The 23,134-nt window shown below is 51.6% G+C and overlaps 1 protein-coding gene across 1 annotated transcript; it reads right to left on the bottom strand.

Moving 5' to 3' along the window:
* Window positions 1-3: 3 nt before the first annotated feature.
* On the bottom strand, window positions 4-14,187 carry Csdc2 (cold shock domain containing C2). Its single transcript, XM_032918410.1, has 4 exons — window positions 13,985-14,187; window positions 3,953-4,254; window positions 2,189-2,311; window positions 4-1,841 (listed from the first exon to the last, which is right to left on the bottom strand). Exons 2-4 carry the CDS (start codon window positions 4,129-4,131, stop codon window positions 1,679-1,681), a joined length of 465 nt encoding a protein of 154 aa, XP_032774301.1. The 5' UTR covers window positions 4,132-4,254; window positions 13,985-14,187; the 3' UTR covers window positions 4-1,678.
* Window positions 14,188-23,134: the final 8,947 nt, after the last annotated feature.

Raw genomic sequence — 23,134 nt, 5'->3', positions numbered from 1 at the left:
AGCTCAGGGGCAGAGTGGGTCACAGTTGAGTTTATTGCCAGTGTTAGGAGGGTTGGGGAATCCGTGGCTGGGGTCTGAGTGGAGAAGTTTCTGACTGGGCACTGCAGGGCCCAAGAGTAGGGAGGAGGCCTGTTGTCCCCACCACTCAGGCAGCCTCAGGGTGATGGCTGCAAAGGACCTACTCACAACAGGGAGGCCTGGGTGGCCTTGGGGTTCACCTGAACCAACAAGTTCTTGTCAAAGGCCTGTGTCTTATCACCCAATACTGGGTTACAGGCGTGCTGGAGATTTGAACTCAGGTCCTCAAGCTTGCCGAGGACCGTTCTCCGGGGACAGGCCTTGCTGGAGAATCCTCGTTCACAGTGGGGTGTCAGACAGGTCCTTCCTAGGGTGGAAGACTGGCCAGCACTTGTTAGCATCTCTAAGTTGCTGGCCTCTGTGCAAAGGGTGCTAGGCCAAGTTGGGGTGCAAATGCCCCAAATGATTACCCTGTGGTCCCGGAACACCTACAAGGCCACCTAGACAACCACTGACCCCTTCATCCCGGCCATCTGTGCTCACATTTTACTTCCAGACTGGGTCTCATAAAGGTCACTATTGTGTCAGGCCCTTATCCTCTCATTAAGTAATGGGCTCTCTAGAGGGGACACATCTTAACTCCAAAGGGACTCCAGGTAAGAGGGACAGTCACACTTTGGGATGAACGGGATAAGAGCCACCTCAGCTGCTGACCTGTCAGGGACTTAGAGCCATTGCATAGCTCTGGGAAATGTGTCTAATGGGAGCAGAGGGGCAAGGCCAGTGGGCTCCCTGGCTGAGGACCATTCTTTTGGGGTGTCTGGACCTGGCCTTGCCTGAGGTGACATGTCAGTCTGTCGCTGCATCCTTAGCTGCTGTGGTGGCCAGCACTGGGCAGAGCATCCACAGGGTTTGGGCATCCCAGCAGAAGAGACGGTTCTGCCCAAGCAAGCTGGAGGAAACCATGTCCCCTCCTCACCTCAGAGTGAGGGATCTTAGCTCTGTGGGCTTCAAAGATCATTTGCTGAGGAGAGAGGACTGGCCTACACAACAGGAGTGCCTCAGTTCCCTCCTGCTCACAGCTGTGTTCTCTTCAGGGCACCACGGGTGGGGACAGGAAGATGAGCTAGGTTATAGCAGGGGCTGGCCATGAACCTCCATGGTTTGCCCTCTTCCTCCCTAAAGGAGGCCCCTACAAAGCACTCAGGGGCCTGGCTTCTGAGAACGAGTCCAGGTGTGGCAGACACCCAGGTCCAGCACTGGAGACAGGGACGTAAGCAGACAGGCCTGGGGACTGGAGACGGTAGATCTGAGGACAGCAGTGAGGAATGGGCTCACAGGAGAGGGGTCCCCCTGGGTTCTCAAGAACATGACGCAGACCCACAGAGACTCAGTATATAGATAGTGGGCAAGAGGGGGAGAAGGTGTGTTTACGTGACGGAGTTGGGAGGAAGGAGAGACAGGCCAAGGCGGGGCTGGTAGCTGCACTCCATCCAACCCTAGGCCGGATCATACAAGTCATGGGTCACAGGTGGAAGCACACATTCACAGCCACAAGCACAGACAGACAGGCGGACAAACAAGCTCACCCAAGGGCTGGTCAGCAGCACAGTGGGGGCACAGACTGGCTGCTGCCTGCCTCCTTGTGGGAGGATCCTGACTAGGATCCCACAACCTGGCCAGACCATGTCTCGTGGGGGGTATGGGGAGCCAACTGGGTGAGCACCACCTCCACAGCCTGAAACTTCTGGTTCTTGGGTGGGATGGGACACATCTTGTAGGCCACCTCATCTCCTTCTACGGGCACGTACTCCCCCTCGATGCTGGTGGACAGAAGGGGAAGGGTCAGCTCCACATCAGACCTCCCCAGGTAGCTCCCAGCCCTGCTAGACCAGAGCCCTTCATCCAGCTCTAGGTCGTAGGTTATCTAGGCCATGATAGGGGAATCTGGATAGTTCTTCCCTCTGAGGTCTGGCTCTCTCAGGACTCCTGTGTCTTAGAGCAGTGAGCATCAGGGTTCTGTGGACTTGCAGCTGATTCCTACCTCACCCCAGCATTCCTCAGCAGGGAGAGTCAGCAGGAACTCACACCTCAGCAGCTAGGGGAGGGCCAAGGGAGACTGGACACTGGGCAGGGCCTGGCCAGAAACGGGGTAGTAGAGGGGACTCACTCAGAAACATGCACGAAGATGTCCTCGGAGCCATTCTCAGGCGTGATGAAGCCGTGGCCCTGGGAGCGTGAGAACTGCTTACAGACGCCCTTGAACACGGGGCCAGCCGAGGCTCGAGCTGTCCTGGGGATAGGGTAGAGGGATTGGAGCTACGGCCTCATTGGATAGATAACAAAGAAAGGGGCCCAGAGAGGGACAACGGCCTGCCCAGTGCCTCTCCACGGGGAACAAAGGTATCTCCTGGTTCCTTGTCAGTGTCTCCCTAAATAGCACCTCCAGATGTTTAGCCTAAACGGGTTCCACTTGGAAGACTTCTGAGTGAACCTAGGGGTGGAGCTCAGTGGCGAATGGCTTGCCTGCCATGGGTAAGGCTCAAGCTCCATCCTTGGCACCGAAAGCCAGAACAAAAACCAAGAGGCACCTCCCCATCTCCCAGGGCAGCTTCTAACCACAGGCCACTCTCCCCATGTACTGTTTACCAAGCATCTGCTCCAGCCTCGGCTCAGACAAGGTCAATGTACACTTGCTATCCAGATCAGTGACAGTAACAGAAACCTTGTAGCCAGGCACAGTGACGCATACCCACAACCCCACCCACACCCCCCCTTCAGAATAACAGCCAGCTCAAAGTCAGCCTGGGCTACAGAGCAAAGCCCTATCTCAATAAAGCACAGCAGTGATGAGCTGCCTGGGGGTGGGGGTGGGGATGGGGATGCACTGTTGCCAAGTGTGGGCACCTGAGTTTGGATTCCAGAACCCAGTCCTCAGAAGTTGTCCTCTGACCTCCACACACAGACTGTGGCATGTACATACACACATACACACACACACGCACACACACACACACACACATGCATGTGCACGCACACACACACACACACACACACACACCATCAACAATAACAGTAATAAATGCAAGACCTTTTGGCGCCCACAAATCTTTCCTATCTGGCCTCAGTCACCTTCCCAGAGGTCCAAGGATGGTTCCTGTAGTTCACCAGCCTTCCTTTTAACTCTATGCTGCTTGGCCTGCCACATCACAGTCCCTATTATTATTTTAAGATGGTCTCACTATGGGGCTGGAGAGATGGCTCAGTGGTTAAGAGCACTGACCGCTCTTCCAGAGGTCCTGAGTTCAAATCCCAGCAACCACATGGGGGCTCACAACCATCTGTAATGGGATCTGGTGCCCTCTTCTGTTGTGTCTGAAGACAGCGACAGTGTACTCACATACATGAAAATAAATAAATCTTAAAAAAAAAAAAGTCTCACTATATCTGTGGAGCTCCAAGTCCTTCTTCATCTGGTGCATCTTTTTTTTTTAACATTTATGTATTTGAGTACACTGTCGATATCCAGACACACCAGAAGAGGGCATCAGATCCCATTACAGATGGTTGTGAGTCACCATGTGGTTGCTGGGAACTGAACTCAGGACCTCTGGAAGAGCAGTCAGTGCTCTTAACTGCTATCTCTCCAGCTCCCTCATCGGGTGCATCTTCAAACTTAGCTAGGGTGTCCTCATTTCCTGCACCCCAGGCTGTCCTTCCCTAGTATTCAAAGCATGTAGACAAGTCTTACTCATCTTGAAGCCCCAGTCAGGAGCTCAGTAAGTGTTAAGTCTCAAACCCTGGGACAAATGGCCCATTGAACAGTAAGTTTTGTGGATTGAAGGGCCCCTAGTGTCATCCTGGGAGGATGGGCAGGCCAGGGGCCATGCCCTGGAGGATCATCATGGGACCTAGGGGAGGGGAAGGGACTCACGCTGAGTATGTCCTGGTCCGTTTGGTAGGCAAAGGGCTGGGCAGGTCCCGAGGAGAGACGCCACCACCACGTTCCCAGATCCTACTGCCCTCCCTGTGGAAGGGGAAAGTGGGCCAGACGGGGGACTTGGGGGAGTGCAGAGGTGGCACCACCGGAGGTGATGTAGACTCTGATGTCATGGTGGGGCCAGCAGGAGAGCCGGGAGGGCTCTGGAGCACAGGGGCCGGTGAAGGACTCTGGTGTCCTTCCGGGCAGGGCCTGGCCTCGCCCTGCTCACTGGCCTCACCAGCTATGGACTCCGTCTGTAAGAGAAGAGACAAACCCAGTTAAGCCCAGCCAGGGAACAGCTCCAAGTTGAAAGGACAGTTTGAAGCCAGCCACTCCCAAAGATGCTCATGGTCCCACCCTGCCTCAGTATCCTCACCAGGAAGACAACCTAATCACATCATTTATCATGTGTGAGGCTTTGGCTTTAGTCCCCAGCACCAAAACAAAACAAAGGACTGGGGACAGTTCAGTTGGTAGAATGCCTTCGTAGCCAATGCCACGCACATAAAACCAAGCATAAGCCCAGTGTGGCGGCGCACGCCTTTGATCCAGCGATCGAGAGGCAGAGGCAGGGGGAATCTCTGTGAGTTCAAGGCCAGCCTGATCTACAGAGCTAGTTCTAAGGCAGCCAAGGCCACACACAGAGACCCTGTAACAAAACAAAACAAAAGAGAAAAAAGGAAACACACACACACACACACACACACACACACACACACACACACAGAGAGAGAGCAGGCTTGACAGTGCGTGCCTGTAATAACCCCAGCACTCTAGAGGTAGGGGGAGAAGAACCAGAAGTTCAAGGTTATCCTGGATTCCAGAGGAAGTCTGAGGCCTGGTCACAGGACAAAACAGAACCTGCCTTAGAGTCCCTAAATACTTCCAGCTTGCGTTTAATTCTATAACCCAGGGGTCTGCAGGGGGACAAGCGGGAGGCAAAACAGCTCAGCCTCAGAGCTTTTACCTATGATGTGGTGACCTCCCCACTGGGCCCACAAGACAGAAGTGCAGGCTTTACTGGCCGACTGGTCTCAGTCAGTACTCTTTCTTGACCTTTGATGTCATTTCCAGCTCTGCGCTATGGGTAGTGTTGGTTCGTATTTTATAGGAAGCTTGCTTGCCCCGAGGCCCAAACGCCATCCAAAATGCCCCAAAACAGGCGCAGCGAGCACGCGGTGAGCTCTTGGGAACGCGTTCATGTTCTACTTTTCATTAACCCAGTTTCTGCCTCTCAAAATGAGGTTGAAAGGCTGATGATGTGGCTCGGTGGGGGAGCACATGCTCACGGCCTGGGTCTATCCCCATCTAGCAGGGTGGGATGGAGACTTCGGAACAGCCATCTCCCCGCAGGAGATGGGAACCTCCCTAGGGAGGTGGTCTCTGCTGTGGGTTGAGGCAGCTTTCGTACCCATGGGCATCGACTGATACCAAACCCATTGCTCTAGCGAGCGCTTCCGCTTTAAAAAAGAAAAAGTATAAGGGGTTTCATTGTCTGCCATTGTATACTTTAGGGGCTGGCACCTAGAAGACCCTCCTCTACTGAGGAAAAGATTGTAACTCTCCTGTCAGGCCTCATGCCCTCTTCCTCAAGAACCGTGGAGTCCCAGAGCCTAAAAGATATCGCTATAGAAACTGGGAGAGACAGGTAGCCTGGAAGACATGGGGGGATCTCAGGACCAAGAAACCTTTCGTTCTGCTACTACTAGCTGCTGGCTGACCTTGGGTAGCACTTTAACTGGCCTTAGTTTCCTCATCTGTACAATGGGACGGGCAGGCACACCCTGCCTTCCCTTCTCTCAGGTCTTTGTGAAGATTGGGTTAGCAAATTGGCTTAGCCTGCAATAGGAAAGCCCCTCTTTAGTCCCTAATCACAAAGGAGCAGGGGATTGTGCCCACTCCCCCACACCCTTACTCCTTCACTTCATCATTATTTAGAACATTTATTTTCTGTGTTTCTGGATTCAACTATGATCTGTACACACACACACACACACACACACACACACACACACACACACACACACACAACTATAGCTGTCTTCAGACACGCCAGAAGATCGCATCAGATCCCATTACAGAGCCACCTTGTGGTTGCTGGGATTTAGAACTCGGGACCTCTGCAAGAGCAGTCAGGGCTTTTAACCACTGAGCCATCTCTCCAGCCCAGCCAGGGCTGGTTTCTAACTCCCAGAGGTCTGCCTGCCTCTGCTTCCAGAGTGCTGGGATTAAAGATGGGCTGTGGTTTGTTTTGTTTTATTTCATTTTGGTTTGTCGAGACAGGATTTCTCTGTGTAGCCCTGGCTGTCCTGGAACTTGCTCTGTAGATCAGGCTGGCGTCCAACTCAAAGATCTGCCTGCCTCTACCTCCCTAGAGCTGGGTAAAGGACCGTGTCACCACTGCCTGGCTTTTTTTTTTTTTTTTTTTTTTTTTTTTGAGACAAGCTCTTACTATACTCGCCAGAATGTCACCTCTTGCTCCCGCCCCAGGACTCTGGAGTGAACTAGGGCTTCACCCCTGCCAGGCTCTACCACTGAAATAAATCCCCATAACCCATCCACCCATCTGCAGTGTTCCCTCATCGAACCAAGGTCTCACATTTGCTTAGGAAATGTTTTCCCATATTGTACTCTGTGCCCCTTAAGAGGTAAACATCCAAATCAGAAGCTTCAGGTGAGTGCGGCAACCCACCCGTGACCCTGGCGCTCCTGAGGCAGAGACACAAGTTCCAGGAGATTGCAAGTTCAAGGCCAGTCTGGGCTACAGAGTAAGAGCACTGTCTCAAAACAAAACTCAAACCTTAAAAAAAAATTAAGAAAGAAAGGAAAGAAAAATATGAGAGAGAGAGACAGAGAGAGACAGAGACAGAGAGAGAGACAGAGACAGAGACAGACAGAGATGGGGGTGTTGGCTTAAAGGTCATCTGTTTTAAGTAAAAAATTACTGGTCTTTCCTCGAGTTTTTTGGTTTTTTGTTTGTTTTTTTTGTTGTTGTTTTTTTTTCCTGGTGCTCCGGCCAGGCTAGCTCTCTACCAAGGAGCTCCACCAGGAATCCCAAACAACTGAACTGCACGATGTGTGACTTGCATCTCAATTAAAGTGTTGTCAAAGATAAGGCGGGCGGCACCAAAGTCCCCTGAGGGACCCAGACTGGAAAACGCTGGTCCCAGTCCCTGGATTCTTGCTTCTTCCTGGGAACCGGGGCCATTGAACCTGCTCACTGCAGTCTCCCAAGGTGGTGTGCAGGGCAGTGTCAGCCAGGGGGTGAGAGGGGAGGAGGCACAGTGGTTACCAAGGAGACGCAGGGGCTGCTCCACCAGCCAGGTGACAGTGGCTAGAGGGAGGGGGCGTGGGGAGGGGAAGGGCAACCAGCTAAGCTGCTAGCGGGAAAAGGTCACAAGCCGCCTGGTGAGCTCTGGAAGTGACTCTGGGGGGCAGGGGCGGGCCTAGGGAGCCACAGAACGAGCAGGCCTTCCCTGGACTCTTCATCCTAGGTAAGGAGGGCAGGGACTGACTAGAGCCAGTTTCTAATCTGGAAGTGTCTCCGGCAGGCGTGGCCTCATCTCCCCAACTCGGGTGATGGATGGGGGCAAGAGGCCCTCCTTCCTCAGGTCAGGGTTCACAGAGGGTGAAAGTGGGCGAATATGGCAGAGCCCGGCAGGTGCTGCAGCCCAGGAGGCAGCTCCTTACACACAGGACTGGTTCAGGACTGGACCAGTCGGGCTCTATCTCCTCCTTCCTTTACAGACTGCTCCCTTCCTCCCCTGCCCCACAGGGGAAAGGCTCCCTTTTCTGGGCTTAATTCCTGCAGCATCCCTTAAGGGTTAGTGCTATTATCCTACTGTAAAGAGAAAAAAGAGAGAGAGAGAGAGAGAGAGAGAGAGAGAGAGAGAGAGAGAGAGAGAGAGAGAGAGTTGAATCAATCAATCAAGGACACGATGTCTTAGGCAGAATCAAACCAGGACACGTTACATTTTTTTGGTTTTTTTTTTTTTTTGTTTTGTTGTATGAGAGAGAGAGAGAGAGAGAGAGAGAGAGAGAGAGAGAGAGAGAGAGAGAGGCGTGTGCAAGCGTGTGGAGGCCAAAGACTCACATTAATGTCTTTCTCTAATGTTCTCCGTTTTCTTCATCAAAACAGTCTCGCTCTCTCAGCCCAGAGCTCACAGACAGGCTAGCCTGGCTGACAGATGAACTTCAGGAATCCCCCTACTTCCACCCTCCAGTGCTGGGTTACAGAGGATCTGGAGGGCCTGGCTGTTACCTGGGTATTGGGACCAAGCTCAGGCCCCATGCTTGCAGGGCACTTGCTACGAATACTCATTGAGCCCTCTCCCCAGCCCCTTGCACACTCACTGAGCCCTCTCCCCAGCCCCTTGCACACTCACTGAGCCCTCTCCCCAGCCCCTTGTACACTCACTGAGCCCTCTCCCCAGCCCCTTGCACACTCACTGAGCCCTCTCCCCAGCCCCTTGCACACTCACTGAGCCCTCTCCCCAGCCCCTTGCACACTCACTGAGCCCTCTCCCCAGCCCCTTGTCCACTCACTGAGCCCTCTCCCCAGCCCCTTGTCCACTCACTGAGCCCTCTCCCCAGCCCCTTGTCCACTCACTGAGCCCTCTCCCCAGCCCCTTGTCCACTCACTGAGCCCTCTCCCCAGCCCCTGGTACACTCACTGAGCCCTCTCCCCAGCCCCTTGTGGCTTTTCTCTTTGGAATTGGGGGGAGGGTTGGAGTCTCCCTATACAAATTGTCTTGAACTCCCTATGTATCCAAAACTGGACTAGAATTTGCAATCCCTCTGCCTCAGCCTCCCACATCCTGGGATTACAGATCTGCTCCACAATGCCTGGCTGCTAGTACATTTTTTTTTTTTTTTTTTGGTTCTTTTTTTGAGACTGGGGACCCGAACCCAGGGCCTTGCGCTTCCAGGCAAGCGCTCTACCACTGAGCTAAATCCCCAACCCCTATTTTTTTTATTTACTTAAGATTTATTTTATTATTATTAACTACATGTGTATCTGTGTTTGTGCATGTGTCAAGTGTGAGTGCCAATGCCTACAGAGATGCAGTTACAGGCAGTTGTGGGCCATACAACATGGGTGCTGGGAAAGGAACTCGGGTCCTTTGAAAGAGCAATGACCACTTTTAGCCTTTGAGCCATCTGTCCAGTGCCCCTCCCCTTTTCTTTTGAGACGTTGTATATGGTCCAAATGTAATCCAAGCTGGCCTTAAATTAAGTTTGAATTTGTTTTCTTAAGATTTTAATTTTTTGATGGGCTGGAGAGATGGCTCAGTGGTTAAGAGCACTGATTTTTCTTCCAGAGGTCCTGAGTTTAATTCCCAGCAACCACAAGGTGGCTCACAACCATCTGTAATGGGATCTGATGCCCTCTTCTGGTGTGCTTGACTGAAGAAAACAACAATGTTCTCACATAAAATAAATAAATTTTTTAAAAATTTTTAATTTTTTTGAGCTGGGCAGTGGTGGCGCACACCTTTAACATTAGCACTCAGGAGGCAGAGGCAGGCAGATCTTTGCGTTTCAGACTAGCCTGGTCTACAGACCCAGTTCCAGAACAGGCAATGCTATACAGAGAAGCCCTGTCTTGGAAAACTAAAACTAACTTAATAAAAATACAGTATTTAGGGGTTGGGGATTTAGCTCAGGGGTCGAGCGCTTGCCTACCAAGTGCAAGGCCCTGGGTTCGGCCCCCAGCCCCAAAAAAAAAAAAAAAGAAAAAAGGAAAAAAATACAGTATTTAAACTGTATTTACTCGTCTATCCATTTAGTGTGAACAAGTTACTATGCACGCATGTGTGTAATACCCACAGAGGCCAGAAGAGGGCATTAGATCCCCTGGCTGATATGTGTGCTGGGAACCAAACTAGCCTTCTGCAAGGGCAGCAAGTGCTTTTTAATGGATGAGCTTCAGCTCCTTAACATATAGTCATACGGCCCAGGATGAGCTTCTGACCTCCACCTCTGAGTTCTGGGATTGCAGGCTAGACCAATCATAACGATGTCTCCGGTTGCTATTATTTCTTGGACAGGATTCGACTCTCGCTAGGACCAGAGAGGGACCGGAGCTGGAAAGGTTATGAAACACCTAGAGAGCCCAGGGAGATGAGAACAAGAAAATATAGAACAAGGCTCCAGCACAGACCCTGTTTCCAGAATATTGATGCAGGGAAGGACAGACAGAATCAAGGCTTTCCTTGTTTGGCTCCAGCGCTATGCAGAAAGCCTTTCTGGCTTCTTGCTTTTGTTTCCCACTTGTTTATTTACTGGGGGGTGGGGGGCAGGAGTCCGAGGCAGGTCTCAAGTAGACAATTGTAGCCTTAAACGCCCAAACTCCTGCCTCTGCCACCTGAATGCTGGATTATAGGTGAGCATTACCTTCATACCGCGTTCATGTGGTACCGGAGGTAAAACGCGGCTCCTTATAAAGGTGGGGCAATGTGAGACCCAGAAATGAGCCTTAGGTATGTCCTTCCCAGCATGAAAGCCAAACTAATAGGCAGTGGTGGGACCAGGCAAAGCCAAAACACCAGTACTGTTTGGAGCTATCCCAAGGTGTGATACAGTGTCACAGGACCGCGGCACTCGAGGCAGTGAGTCAGCCCTGGCAGTAGGTGACCAGAGCCAGCTGAGACAGGGCTCCAATTCCCAGATCCTCCCTCCTAAAAAGTGGGGTTACCTGGGTGGTGGTGCACACCTTTAATCTCAGCACTCCGGAGGCAGAGGCAGGCAGACCTCGGAGTTCCAGGCCAGCCTGGTCTACAGAGTGGGTTCCTGGACAGCCAGGGCTACACAGAAAAACCCCGTCTCAAAAACCAAAAAACAACAAACAAAACAAGAAAAGGTAAGAAAAGGGGGGGGAGGGGTTACGAGTGCCTATCTTGACAATGAGAACCCCTTTAAAGGTGGGCATCCCAACGAAAGCAAGAGGCTCCAGCAGCAGCACTGTGTGACCTCAGACAAGCAGCTGTCATTCTCTGGGCTTCACCTGTATCCCTAGACACACGACTCAACATCAGGGTCCAGATGACTGATGGAGGCCAGCCAGTCCGATTCGACTCTGAGGTTATCAAAACACCTGCATGGGCTTACCCCAGGAGGCAATTCCCAACCCTGTCCTACAAAAGCCACACACCCACACACAACCAAAATAAACGGGGGGCAAACACCAGGTCAGTATGCACAGGGAAGACTGCCTTGGACTTACAAGGTCCCCATCCGCTGTGGACTGTGAGACAGACTTGCCAGCCAGTTCTAGTTTGGCAAGTCTCTGCCACCCTCTATCCACTTAACCACCTGTCAGGCTCTTGTTCCATTTGTGCCTCATAAGAACCCTAAACAGTAATTACCACCTTCATACCCATTCTTCGGAAGAGTAAACTGAGGGGGGTGGTGGTGAAGAGACTCGCTGAGGTCACCCGCCTGGCTTGGCAGTCCTCTTGAGCCCTGGAGAGGTCTGGAAGAGGGCTGTGTAGCCAAGGCAAGGAGAGGAAACCCTCAATTCTCTGTACAAGACCTCCCACTGCCGGCCTCCCCTGGAGAATGATGTGCAGAGCCTTAGAAGAACTGGGGAGCCAGGATTCGGGGCTCTATTTCTGGTGTTGTGCTGACTCAGACCGTGACCTTGGGTGAATTACTCACCAGCTCTGTGAAGCTTTAAAACAACACCCCCAATAAAAGTGTTCCAGCTCCAAGTCCCCATTATGGGGGTGCCACTAGGGAGGAATGGGTACAGTTTAAAAATAGAAAGACCGGGACCACAAAGAAGGTGATGGGAGAGCTGAACGTCTCAGGCTTGTCCATGCTGGGTCCTGGGAAGGTGACAGCCACTTTCGGACCACCAGGCAGAAGTGGTACCTGCCTGCATCCTCCCTCCCCAGGTTCCTAGATACTCCTTAGGACACACATCAGCTGCCCCCGCAGCCCGAGGTGACCTAATTAAAGTCCTTCCCACCCCCACCCCCACTGAGTGTGTGTGTGTGTGTGTGTGTGTGTGTGTGTGTGTGTGTCAGGGGCTGTCCCAGCCAATCCTAAAGATTAATTATTTAAGTGACTCTTTACTCTCCTCCTGCTCACAAGCCCAGGCAGCCCTGAGGCCCTTGTTCCAAGGCCTCTGGGCTCTTCTGGCATTAGTGGGGGGAGGGAAAGCCAGGGTAGCTACCTGGAGCCAAGTTCCCAGACAAGCTCCCCTTCAGCCTGTCCGTGTGAGCTTAAACAAGTCACCTTCCCATTCTGGCTCCTCTGGAGAGAGGATCCTACTGGCCAAAGTCACACATGGTGACAGATTGGCAATGCTCGGTGTGGTCTCGAAGTCCCTGGGCTTCCCAGGGTGCTAGGTCAACTCCTGCCTGGTGACTACTATTTCTGGGGATGGGGTGTGCTCTGACCCCACCCTGATTGTACCCCCTCACCTTGCTGTGCATCTCCCCCAAGCTGCCTGTGCACAGAGCTCTGGGTCCTGGACACCAGGCCTGTGACTAGTGATCCTGACCAGCTCGATTAGTCTAAGAGCACCCTCTGCTGGGTATCACCTGCACAAGGTGGGTGAATGCGGGGGCGGGGGGAGACCTGTGCCTTCGGATGGACTGGCAAATATCTCCACTCCCCCACTTATCCATTCCCGTGGATCCTTGAGAGCCACAAAGGAGGCCCTCCCTAGCCAATAAGCATCTTCAAACCTTTTCCAGCCATCTGTCTCCAGGCCTGGGACAACTTGGTGTGTTCTCCTGGGACCCTTCACCGCTGGCTTCTGTTTGCACTAGTTGTGTTAAGGTGGGGCCAGAGAGACAAGGTTGGGAAATAGATGTTTTTGGGGAAACGCAGCATGGGGGAGGAGGGAGAAGACACTCAGAACCTGGGCACTCATGCCCAGAGACCTCTGGGATGGAGTCGGATTTGGGAAAGCGCTCTCCCCACCCCCACCCCCTCCTCACCCCCCTCCTCACCCCCATCCTTCCCAGGGAAAGGCCCTGCCTGGATGGCATATAGGCAAGCCAGTGCCAGGCTGCCAGAGAGGGTGCCCACCTCCCAGAAGGCACACTTCCTTCTCCCCTCCCCCAGCCCCAGCGGATGCAGCAGTTCACACTCTGGATTTATTATTGTTCTCAGTCCTGCCCCCCTCCTCCCTGGGAAGCGCCTGCAGCCTGGCAGCCTAGCAGCCTGGCAGGAACCTGCTGTCTCCTTGTGGGTGCCAGCATGGCCCCTTATCTCCATTCAGTCTCCTTGTGCCAGGGTCAGACCACTCAGGGGCTTGATGCCAGCCAAGGCCAACCTGAGTCCTTGCATCCCACAGCAAGGGTTGCCCGCCAGCTGGTCTGTCACCCCTGTCCTCCAGTGGGCTGCACCCAAGCAAAGGAGGAGGTCAGAGCTAGCCCAGCATGCGGGGGGAGGGGCACGGACTCGGTGGGGTGGCATAAAAGCAAAAATAACGTGGAACCATTCCTCCAGCCAGTTGACACAATTATCACTGCCACACTAGGGAAAAAGAGAGTGAGGGGAAGACAGCTGCTCTGGGTCTCTACCTGCCCCAGGCGGCTCCTCCCCTCTGCCCTGGCCTCAATGCAGATTTCAGGGGCAAGATCCAGAGGTGCTCCCGACTGGCCTTTTAGGGTCTGGAAGGAGTCACGGCTATCCCTCACCCAGTTCCCAGACCGGAGGCTGCGGCTTGGCAGGAAGCTACTGTTACCTGCTTCTCAACCCAGACGCGAGTCCCAGACACAGACATTCACACACATTCAGACGCGCGCGCGGGAGCCACTCCGCCTCAGCTTTTCTGGAGGGTCAAGGAGAGAGAAGGGAAGGGAGGTGGGCTCCTCTGCCTCCCCGGCATCCTCTAAGCAGAGCTGGGCTGGCTGATGCAGCTCCGCGACCTTTCCAGCCTCACTCCACACATCCTTTCTTGGTACCGTCAGCCCTCGGCCCCTGCCTCTGCCAGTTACCATCACGGGCTTCCTCCAGGTCCCTTACCTCGCCCTGGCAGCTGGGTCCAGGTACTGTCTCCTGTAGTGGGCAGCACCCGATCTCTCTGGACCGTGGAGCTGGCTGGCAAGGGTCACGTCTGGATGATGCACTCTCCGTGGCGTGTGTGTGTGTGTGTGTGTGTGTGTGTGTGTGTGTGTGTGTGCAGGAGGCACCTCGGCCCCTCACTCACTCACTCACACACGCCCTCCTGCTGACGTCAGGATGTGCTGGAGGGAGGGACTGGGATGGGAATTTGTACTCGTAGCTTAAAGGGACACTAGGCTATCTCTTCTCTGGCCCAGACACCACCTCCTGAGCAAGGCGAGTGCTGGGTGAGTGGCTAAGCTGCGTCACTTAGAGCTTTACTGCTTCTTGTTTTGGAAAGTGGCTTTTATTGCTGGGCCAAGGTATAATTTGCCCTGTACCAGGTCAGGGTAGCTGCTGGGGAATGCAGGGCAGGAAGAGCTAGAGACAGTGTGCGTTCTTGGTGATTGGGGGAGGGGAGGGGAGTGTTCATGCTCAACGGGAGGGCCTGCAGGGTAGGAAGAGAACAGAGGAGACCCTCTGGGAACAAGCCAGGTTCCTGGGGACTCCCAGACATTCCATTCCCTCTGGAGTCTCAGACAGTGGCCAGCAGCTGTGCTCAGCTCTGTCCCCTCAGAGCTTCCAAGGTCTCCATGTGAAGGATGTGCTCAAATCTCTTTGGCACACATTAGGTGCTTGGGAGGGGCTACCGAATCCAGGAGAAGAGAACTCTGAAAGAATAATAAGTGTCTCTCTGTGTGTGTCTCTTTCTTACACACACACACCCCGAGTGGGGGTGGGGTGGGGGGAGTGTCTGTGTGTCTGGGAGGCTTTTAGAAGTGAGGCAGTGTAGGTCTAGGATCGCTTCAGACAGAATTGGATTTGACTCTTAAGACCTCAGCCTTAGGACTCCAGTCCTCCCCAAGAGGACAGTTAAGGCTCAACTGTCTGTGAGCTCAGGGCCAGGCTTCAGGAGGCCTCCACAAAGGGCTTCTCTGCCTCCTCCCTGCCCCACCTCCTCAACCTCAGCCTAGAGAGGCTTCTTCCCTAGGTCTCACTTTAGTACGACTGAGTTATAAGGAGGGGCACCAACCAAGCCCCAGCCCTCAGGAGGATGAAGCCAAAAGATTTCAAGTTTGAGTGAAACATGAAATAAAGATGAATAATGAATTTAAACAATTAGAAAGAAAACTAGACACAGCCTGGCAAACCTGTGATCCCAGCACCGAGGAGGCCAAGGATTGCTGTGAATTTGAGGCCAGCCTTGACTCTATGAGAAGACCGCTGTGTCCTCAAAACAAACAAACCAGCAGTAGATATGCTGTTTTTCCAGAGAGCCTGCCTGGGTCCCAGCTCCCATGTATGGCAAGTCACAACTGCCTGCACCTCCAGCTCCAGGGGGTTCCAACTCACCTGCACACATGGCATGGTCTCTCTAGGGCTCCTCCGGGCCATGCAGTGTGCTTTGCCATTTATTTATTTATTTATTTATTTATTTATTTATTTATTTATTTAATGGTTTTCGAGAGACAGAGTTTCTCTGTGTAGCCTTTGATGTCCTGAAACTCAATCTGTAGATCAGGCTGGCCTGGAACTCATTGAGATCCCCCTGCCTCTGCCTCCCGAGTGGTGGAAATGAAGGTATACACCACCACCACCTGGCGCTTTGATCTTTTTGATGCACATGACAGATTCGCTCATTTTTGTAGACCTTACTGTACTAAAGAGGAAAGGGAAGCCATCTGGGAGAAGAATTTGCCTGTGTTAGCAACCTGGTTATAGGGGGTTGGGATGCCACTCATGTCCACATGCCCAGAAATGTTTTTGTTGTTGTGGGCTTTTTGTTTTATTTTAATTTTCAGACAGGGACATACTGGAGAGCCTTGGTTGGCCTGGAACTCATTCTGTAGACCTGGCTGGTTTAGAACTCACAGATGTGCCCGCCTCTGCCTCCCGCGTGGGTTCTGGGATAGGGGTGTGCGCTGTCACCTATGGCCTTTCCTAGAACCTCTTAGATCATTTATGCTCAGTCTTGGCTTCTGACAGCACAGGAGGGACTGCTCCGCTCTGTGTCCACAGAGATCCAGAGTGCTGCCTCTACTCTAGTCCCATCCCAAGCACCACACCGAGGAGTCCTCCTCTCTTTTCCAGTTCCCCAGTTCCCTCTTTGTCTTTTTCTCCTTTAAAAACAAGTGAATTTTGGGGTTGGGGATTTAGCTCAGTGGTAGAGCGCTTGCCTAGCAAGCGCAAGGCCCTGGGTTCGGTCCTCAGCTCCGAAAAAAAAAAAAAAAAGAAAGAAAAAAAAAAAAACAAGTGAATTTCAGCTTCCTTTTAGACAAGGTCTGTCTGTGTAGCCCAGATGGGCCTCGAGCTTGTGACCATCCTGCTTCAGCCTCCTAAGTGCTGGGGTCACAGGCTTGTGCTAACCAGCCTCTGCCTCCCTTGTTTGTTTTTGAGGTAGGGTCTCCTGCAGCCCAGGCCAGGTTTGAACAGGTTAGAGGACAGCTGTGAAGTGCTGAGCATTTATGTCCTGGATGCTGGGGTCACAAGCACGGTGCAACTGTTACTGTACCTTCCCCGACATTTTCTCTTCTCTACCCCTAAATTCTCTGCTCTTCCAACTCTTTCTCCTTCTCTGAGACGGCTTCATTGTCTTACTTATTTACTCTGAAGTAATAGATTGGCAGAACAGAGACCTGAGCTAGCCTTGAACTCACTAAGAAGCCCAGACTGGCCTTAAACTCACAGAATCTTCCAAATGCATCAAGCTGTCCCCACAGGGGAAGGCCAGGCAGTGAGGATGCCTGAGACTTTTGTTGCCTGCTATCTACTTTCCTACCTGCGGGCACAGCTTAGTATCACATGACTGTGGCAGAATGACCTACTTCTTCCCTCTCAGTTCCAGAGCCCTCAGCCCAACAGAGACAGTGGCCCAACCTGGGATCCAATTTTGGTGGTCCGTTTGTCTTTCCAGTGGCCTTGAACTGAGCGACCAGGGAGTAGCCAAGGAGGATTTCTTGAGCTCCAGAGATGAGCCAGGTTTGTCTGAGACTGGGAAGCAGTTATGGGCAGAGGCCCTGTGCTCAGGTGGGCAGAGGGATCCATCAGAGGAATGGGCCGGGGCTGATATAGCAGGGAGAGCTGGCGGAGTCAGTCTTAGGAGTTGAGATGGGAGGTGGGAGGCAGGGCTCAAAGGCCAGGTGTATGGAGGCTGGGATTTGGTCCTTTGTGGAACAGGCTAAGGCCGGGGCTGAGGTCTTCTCGTCCCGTTCCTTTTTGACCCTGCCACTGGTAAACACACGTCTGGGCTGTCAGGCAGCAGAGCATAGTGAATGAAGGAGGGTGGCCGCGGTTTGGAATAGCGTGGTGATTACCCCACGCACGCAGAGACCACAGCTGTTCATTCAGGAAGTGAGCAGCAGAGACACACCCGCCCACCCACCAGCCAGCCGCTGAGTAACAAAGAAATCTGCTTGCATCTAGGGGCTCTATGTGAAGGCTATTTTTGTGAGAAGCTTGAAAATTCAAGCTCATCTCCTGAAAAGCCTTCTTCACCCGGGAGAAGCAAAGAGAGGGGGAGGGAAGAACCTAGCAGCATTGAGGTCCTCAGTCTCGCTCCTGTAATCCACCATAACCAAGCGACAGTGCCAGGCCCTGACCAGCGTGGCACCAACCGATTTAACCCTTCAGGGCACACAGATCCCAGCGGTGTCTACAGGCCTGATAGATATAAAGTTTAGGTGAGGAGAGGTTAAGAACCTTGTCCACCCAGGTGTCGTGCCTCCTACGTGTGATCCCAGCACTCAGGATGATGAAGCAGGAGGATTGCCTTGAGTTTGAGGCCAGAATGGTCTGTCCACAAGTGAGTTCTAGGCCTGCCTTCCATACATAGTGAGTCTTTGTCTCAGATGACAGCAAAGCAAGAGCCTTGCCCAGTGAGCGTCGCACAGCTGCCATTGGAGGTGATGTTAAAATGGAGGGTATAAAAAGGCACGGTGGAGGGGCTGGAGAGATGGCTCAGTGGTTAAGAGCACTGACTGTGGGTTGGGGATTTAGCTCAGTGGTAGAGCGCTTGCCTAACAAGCACAAGGCCCTGGGTTCGGTCCCCAGCTCTGGAAAAAAAAAAAAAAAAAAAAGAAAGAAAAAAGGAAATTAAAAAAAAAAAAAAAAGAGCACTGACTGCTCTTCCTAGAGGTCCTGAGTTCAAATCCCAGCAACCACATGGTGGCTCACAACCATCTGTAATGGGATCTGATGCTCTCTTCTGGTGTGTCTGGAGACAGCTACAATGTACTTATATATAATAAATAAATAAATCTTTAAAAAAAAAAAAGGCACGGTGGTGCACACCTGTCACCCCAGCACTTCAGAAGTAGGGAAATCAGGCGTTTGAGGGCAGCCTGGGCTACATAGTCATACTTTATCTTAGAGGGTTAAAAACAGAAAGCACAGACTCTGACTCCATGATATTTTTGTTCTTTCTGCCACAGTGCATTTGAAGTGGCTTTGCTGGGCACCCAGCTCCTCTGCCATGGGACAGGACTCTAGCCTGCACTCACATTTCTGCCCTGTAAATTAGGATGAGTCTTTCCTCTTCCCCGCCACCGGCTGATCACCGCCCTCACTGATCTAAGTACTGCTCTACCAGACCCAATGTCTTTAGGCACTTTAAAAAAAAAAAAAAAAGAACAATGTATCTATTTATGTGTGCGGCCCACACGCTCACCCGGGTCTGTGGGAGGAGGGTGGGGCTCAGGTTTGAAGAGTTGATTCTATCCTTTACTTTTTATTTTTTGGTATTCCAAGACAGGGTTTCTCTTGCAGCCTTGAGTGTCCTGGAACTCCCTCTCTGGACCAGGCTGGCCTTCAACTCAAAGATCAGCCTTGCTTCTGCCACGGGAATGCTGGGATTAAAGGTGTGCAGCACCATGGCCTGGCTAAATTTAAAAATCTTAAGGTACAGAAAGCTTACACAATACTCTGACGAATCTTTAGATGAAGTTTATATTTTAGCAAAAGTTTTAGAGCATTAATTAAAACCAAGGAAAGGAGATGAGATAAGCAGCACTTTCCTATTGGGAATACTCTACTTTTTAGCTGTTTGAAAAGGACACAATGTCTTTTCCTGGGCTGTCTTGCTTTGATCTCTCTCAGAGTCAGATGGCCAGTCTGACCCAAGACAGATTTTGGATGAAATTTTTGTTGTTGGTTTTTTGAGACAGTGTATCTATCTCCCTGCAATCCTGGCTGACCTGGAACTCACTGTGTAGACCAGGCTGGTCTCTAACTCAAAGATCCTCCTGCCTCTACCCTCTGCCTCTGCCCTCTGCCTCTGCCGTCTGCCTCTGGCCTCTGCCTCTGCCTCTGCCTCTGCCTCTGCCTCTGCCTCTGCCTCTGCCTCTGCCTCTGCCTCTGCCTCTGCCTCTGCCTCTGCCTCTGCCTCTGCCTCAGCCTTTGCCTGGATTAAAGGACACCACAACCCAGCTGGTTCTCCCCTTTCAGTGGGAGGGTCTTGGGGATCAAACGCAGGTCCTCAGGATGCTTACAAATTCCTAGACTGGCTCTTTTCTAGGCAGTGGAGACTCCAGAGCAAAGCAGGAACTTCTCATGGAGAAGGCAATAAAACGACCTAATAACCACGTGCTGAACGTGAGGAGGCAATAAATGTTTCAGAGAACCAGTAAGCAGGAAGTGGGGTGGGAAGGGGGGCTGCTGGCAGGTGGCTTGTGACTTGGAAGGGGAGGTCAGGGAGGACCCAGCCTGGCTCCTCCCCGAGAGACGCTGTACTTCAGGGTCCAGACAGGAAGATGTGAGTTCATTTTATTACTTGCGCTGGGGAGGAGTCAGCCTGCCTCCATCTTGGGCTTGTAAGCCATCTCACTATAAAGACAAACTAGGGTCCTGCCTGTTCATGTTCAAGGATCAGGCTATGTCCCACCTGTAACCTCAACTATAAATGGTTCTGCACAGCCTGTGCCAAGAAATAATGACCTTGAATTTGTTTCTTTGAATGTGTTTATTTTACATCTCGCCTGGCCTGTGGTTTCCTCTCCCTCTTCTCCCAGTCTCCCCTCCTCTCCCCCTCCCCTGTCCATGTCTTTGCTTCAAAATATTGTTCTGACCATCTTGCTACCCTACCTTTGTTTCTTTTTTTTTTTTTTTTTTTCTTTTTTTCGGAGCTGGGGCCTGAACCCAGGGCCTTTTTCTTGCTAGGCAAGCGCTCCACCACTGAGCTAAATCCCCAACCCCCTACCTTTGTTTCAAAGGGTTATTATATCCTCTTGTTATGACCACCTTGTTATGTTCTGCTCCTGTAACCCCACCTCTTTGCCTGCCAAATCCCCCCTTTGGAAACCCCCTACCTCTGAGCTGTAAGAGCCCTTACCTTTCCCATCTCCAGTGGTGACTTTTGAACCCCACCTTAGGGGGAGGCTCCCTGCGTACGTGTGCAAGAATAAGAAAGTTTGCTTTAATTATTGTTGCTTTAACTAATTTGGCCATGGTGATCTGGATCAGTGGTCTTTCTTGAATCTTTGGGATCAACACTGGGATGGATCGCAGGACCTCAAACACGCCCAGCATGTGCCCAACCAAGGGTCTCATCCCAGCACAATGAAAATTCCTTTCTTTCTTTCTTTTTTTGAGGGTCTCACTGTTGTAGCTCAAGTTGGCCTCCCACTCACTCACTCCAGCCTCTGCTTCCTGAGAGATGAGGTCACAAGAAAGTGAAAGCACACCTGACCCCAGAGCAAGGACCCTAATGTGGTTACCGTGGTTACCGGGGATGCGCGCCTCTAATCCTAGCACTTGAGAAATGGACTTAGGAAGGTCAGGAGTTCAAGGCTAACCTCAGCCCCTCAGCTTCATAGTGAGTTCAAAGTCAGCCTGAACAAAGCTATAAAACCTATGTTCTACATAGTAGAAAGGTATATATATTAAAAAAAAAATCAGAGAAGAAAGAAACTGGAAACAGCAAGGCTATTGACCCTGTTAGGCAGTTCTGCAGGTAGAGGGAGCCAAAAACCAGAGCACTTGCTGTGAGGGAAGAGGCCAAGGGAGGGTTTGTTTTTGTTTTTGTTTTTTGCTTTTTGTTTTAAAGATGTGAGAAAGAAAAGGAAAGAAAATAAAAAATTGCTTTTTTGGTTTTTGTTTTGGTATTTGTTTTTCTTTGTTATTTTGGTAGAGACGGTATAGACTATTCTGACATCAAACCAACTATGTATTGTTGTAAAAAGTAAAACAGTCTTGTATCCTGCTCTAGGACTAGCACTGCCACCCCCAAGATACCTGCTGGATATCTTAAGTCGCAGTCAGCAAAGCCTCTCGCCCACTTTGCTCCTTCCCACATCACACTGCTGAAAGCCTCTCTCTTAGCCGTTAGCAATCTCTCTACCTATCTAGTTCCCAAGGCAGGTTTCCATGCCAGAAACACACATCCCAACTCCGTGGTGGCCCAGACCAGCCGCCCCACACTCCATTACACTTAAATCTACTGGGCAATGACCTTGAACTCCTGCTCCTCAAGCTTCCGAGTTGTAAGTGCTGGCATTATAAACAGGCTTGGTTTTTTTTTTGTCTTTGAAACATGATCTCTCTTCGTAGCCCTACCTCTTTTGGAACTCACTTTGTAAACCAGGCTGTCCCCAAACTCTCAGAGATCTGCTTGTCTCTGCCTCCCAAATGCTGGGAAGGAAGGTATAGACACCATGGCCAGCCTTTTCTCTTCTTTTCTTTCCTTTTCTTTTCTTTTCTCTCAATACAGTCAAGCCTGCCTATGTTGCCTCAACTGGCCTTGAACTCCTACTTGTCAGCGATCCTCCTGAATCAGGCCCCAGGGTGGCCGAGACCACAGGCATGCTCCATAGTTATCCCTGCATTTTTAAGATTTAATGATAAAGCTTGAATGTCATTCCGTAGCAGTACATAGCCATTCTTGTCCGTGGCTTTACATTTTTCTGTTAAAAGATATGCTATGGGCTGGAGAGATGACTCAGTGGTTAAGAGCACTGATTGCTCTTCCAGAGGTCCTGAGTTCAAATCCCTCCAACCACGTGGTGGCTCACAACCATCTGTAATGGGATCCGATGCCCTCTTCTGTTGTGTCTGAAGACAGCGACAGTGTACTTATATATAAAATAAATAAATTTAAAAAATTTAAAAAAGTGATATTCTATATATCTTGTCTTTTCCCTAGTAGTGTTTACGTTTTTAAAGCTGGGGTCTGGTGTAGGCCAGTCTGAACTTTTGACGATCTCGCCTCCCTCTCTCCAGCGCCTGGATTTCAGGTATGCCCCAACCGGTTCAGCAGCAGTTTCCTTTGAAATCACTTCTGTCTTTGGTGCTGCTCTGCGGGGCGGTGTGGGACATTGAGAACTTGATTGTCACGTTCACCGGTGCCCGATTCCTGAGCTGTGGCGTGGGAGCTCCATGCCCTGTACCTCTGGCTTGACCCTCCTCACACCCTGATGCGCTCCCCGGCTCAGCTCCTCCCTCAGTCTTTCACTCTTGGCAATCACAGTTCTGTTACCCTTTTGTTCATTCAAATAAGCCATATTTTCAAGCCCTGGCCATCCGCCAACCACTGATCTCGGCCCGGATGTTGTAGAGAGAAACCATACAATGGTCCTCGGCTGCCGGGGAACTTGTAGACTGAGTTGTGTATTTTGTAAACCACCCCCATCGTCCATGGAGAAAAGGCAAGAGAATTCGTAAGGAGCCGGATCTTGCTTTCCTCTTTTTCTTCTTCTTTTTTTAAAGCACCGCATAAACCATACACCAAAACTTTGTGCCAACAAATTGTTGAGCTGAATACCACAAAAGAGGGGAATTCTGAAACCCTGGGTTCCACACTGCACCCGCCTGGCCCCCCTCCAGCTTCCCATCCAGTTAGTAGCTGAAGCCCTCAGGCTGTGGCTTGGCTGTTTCTGTCTCTGAGGCTAAGCTGTCCATCTCCTCAGTGCCTAAGACCTCCTCTCACTGACCAGCTTTGCAGTCTCCTGCCACCAGCCTGCTCCTCCTCCTTTCCACAAGGCCACATAATAATCCTTCTCGCTAGTCTTCTTGCCCCCTCCAGCTACTTCAGATCCACTGTCCACACAGCTGATGTGTCACCATGTGTCATTTCCAGGATTC

The sequence above is a fragment of the Rattus rattus genome, chromosome 1 (genome assembly GCF_011064425.1).
Source record: "Rattus rattus isolate New Zealand chromosome 1, Rrattus_CSIRO_v1, whole genome shotgun sequence".
NCBI lineage: Eukaryota > Metazoa > Chordata > Mammalia > Rodentia > Muridae > Rattus > Rattus rattus.
Note: the sequence above shows the minus strand (reverse complement) of the source record. Positions and strands in the feature narration are given on the sequence as shown.

Excerpts from the sequence above, each read along its gene's own strand:
- Csdc2 (XM_032918410.1), bottom strand. The coding sequence starts at position 4,131 with ATGACATCAGAGTCTACATCACCTCCGGTGGTGCCACCTCTGCACTCC. Across the intron at positions 2,312-3,952 it reads CGGACCAGGACATACTCAGC|GACAGCTCGAGCCTCGGCTG; the intron begins GTGAGTCCCTTC and ends CCCTATCCCCAG. Across the intron at positions 1,842-2,188 it reads ATCTTCGTGCATGTTTCTGA|CATCGAGGGGGAGTACGTGC; the intron begins GTGAGTCCCCTC and ends TCTGTCCACCAG.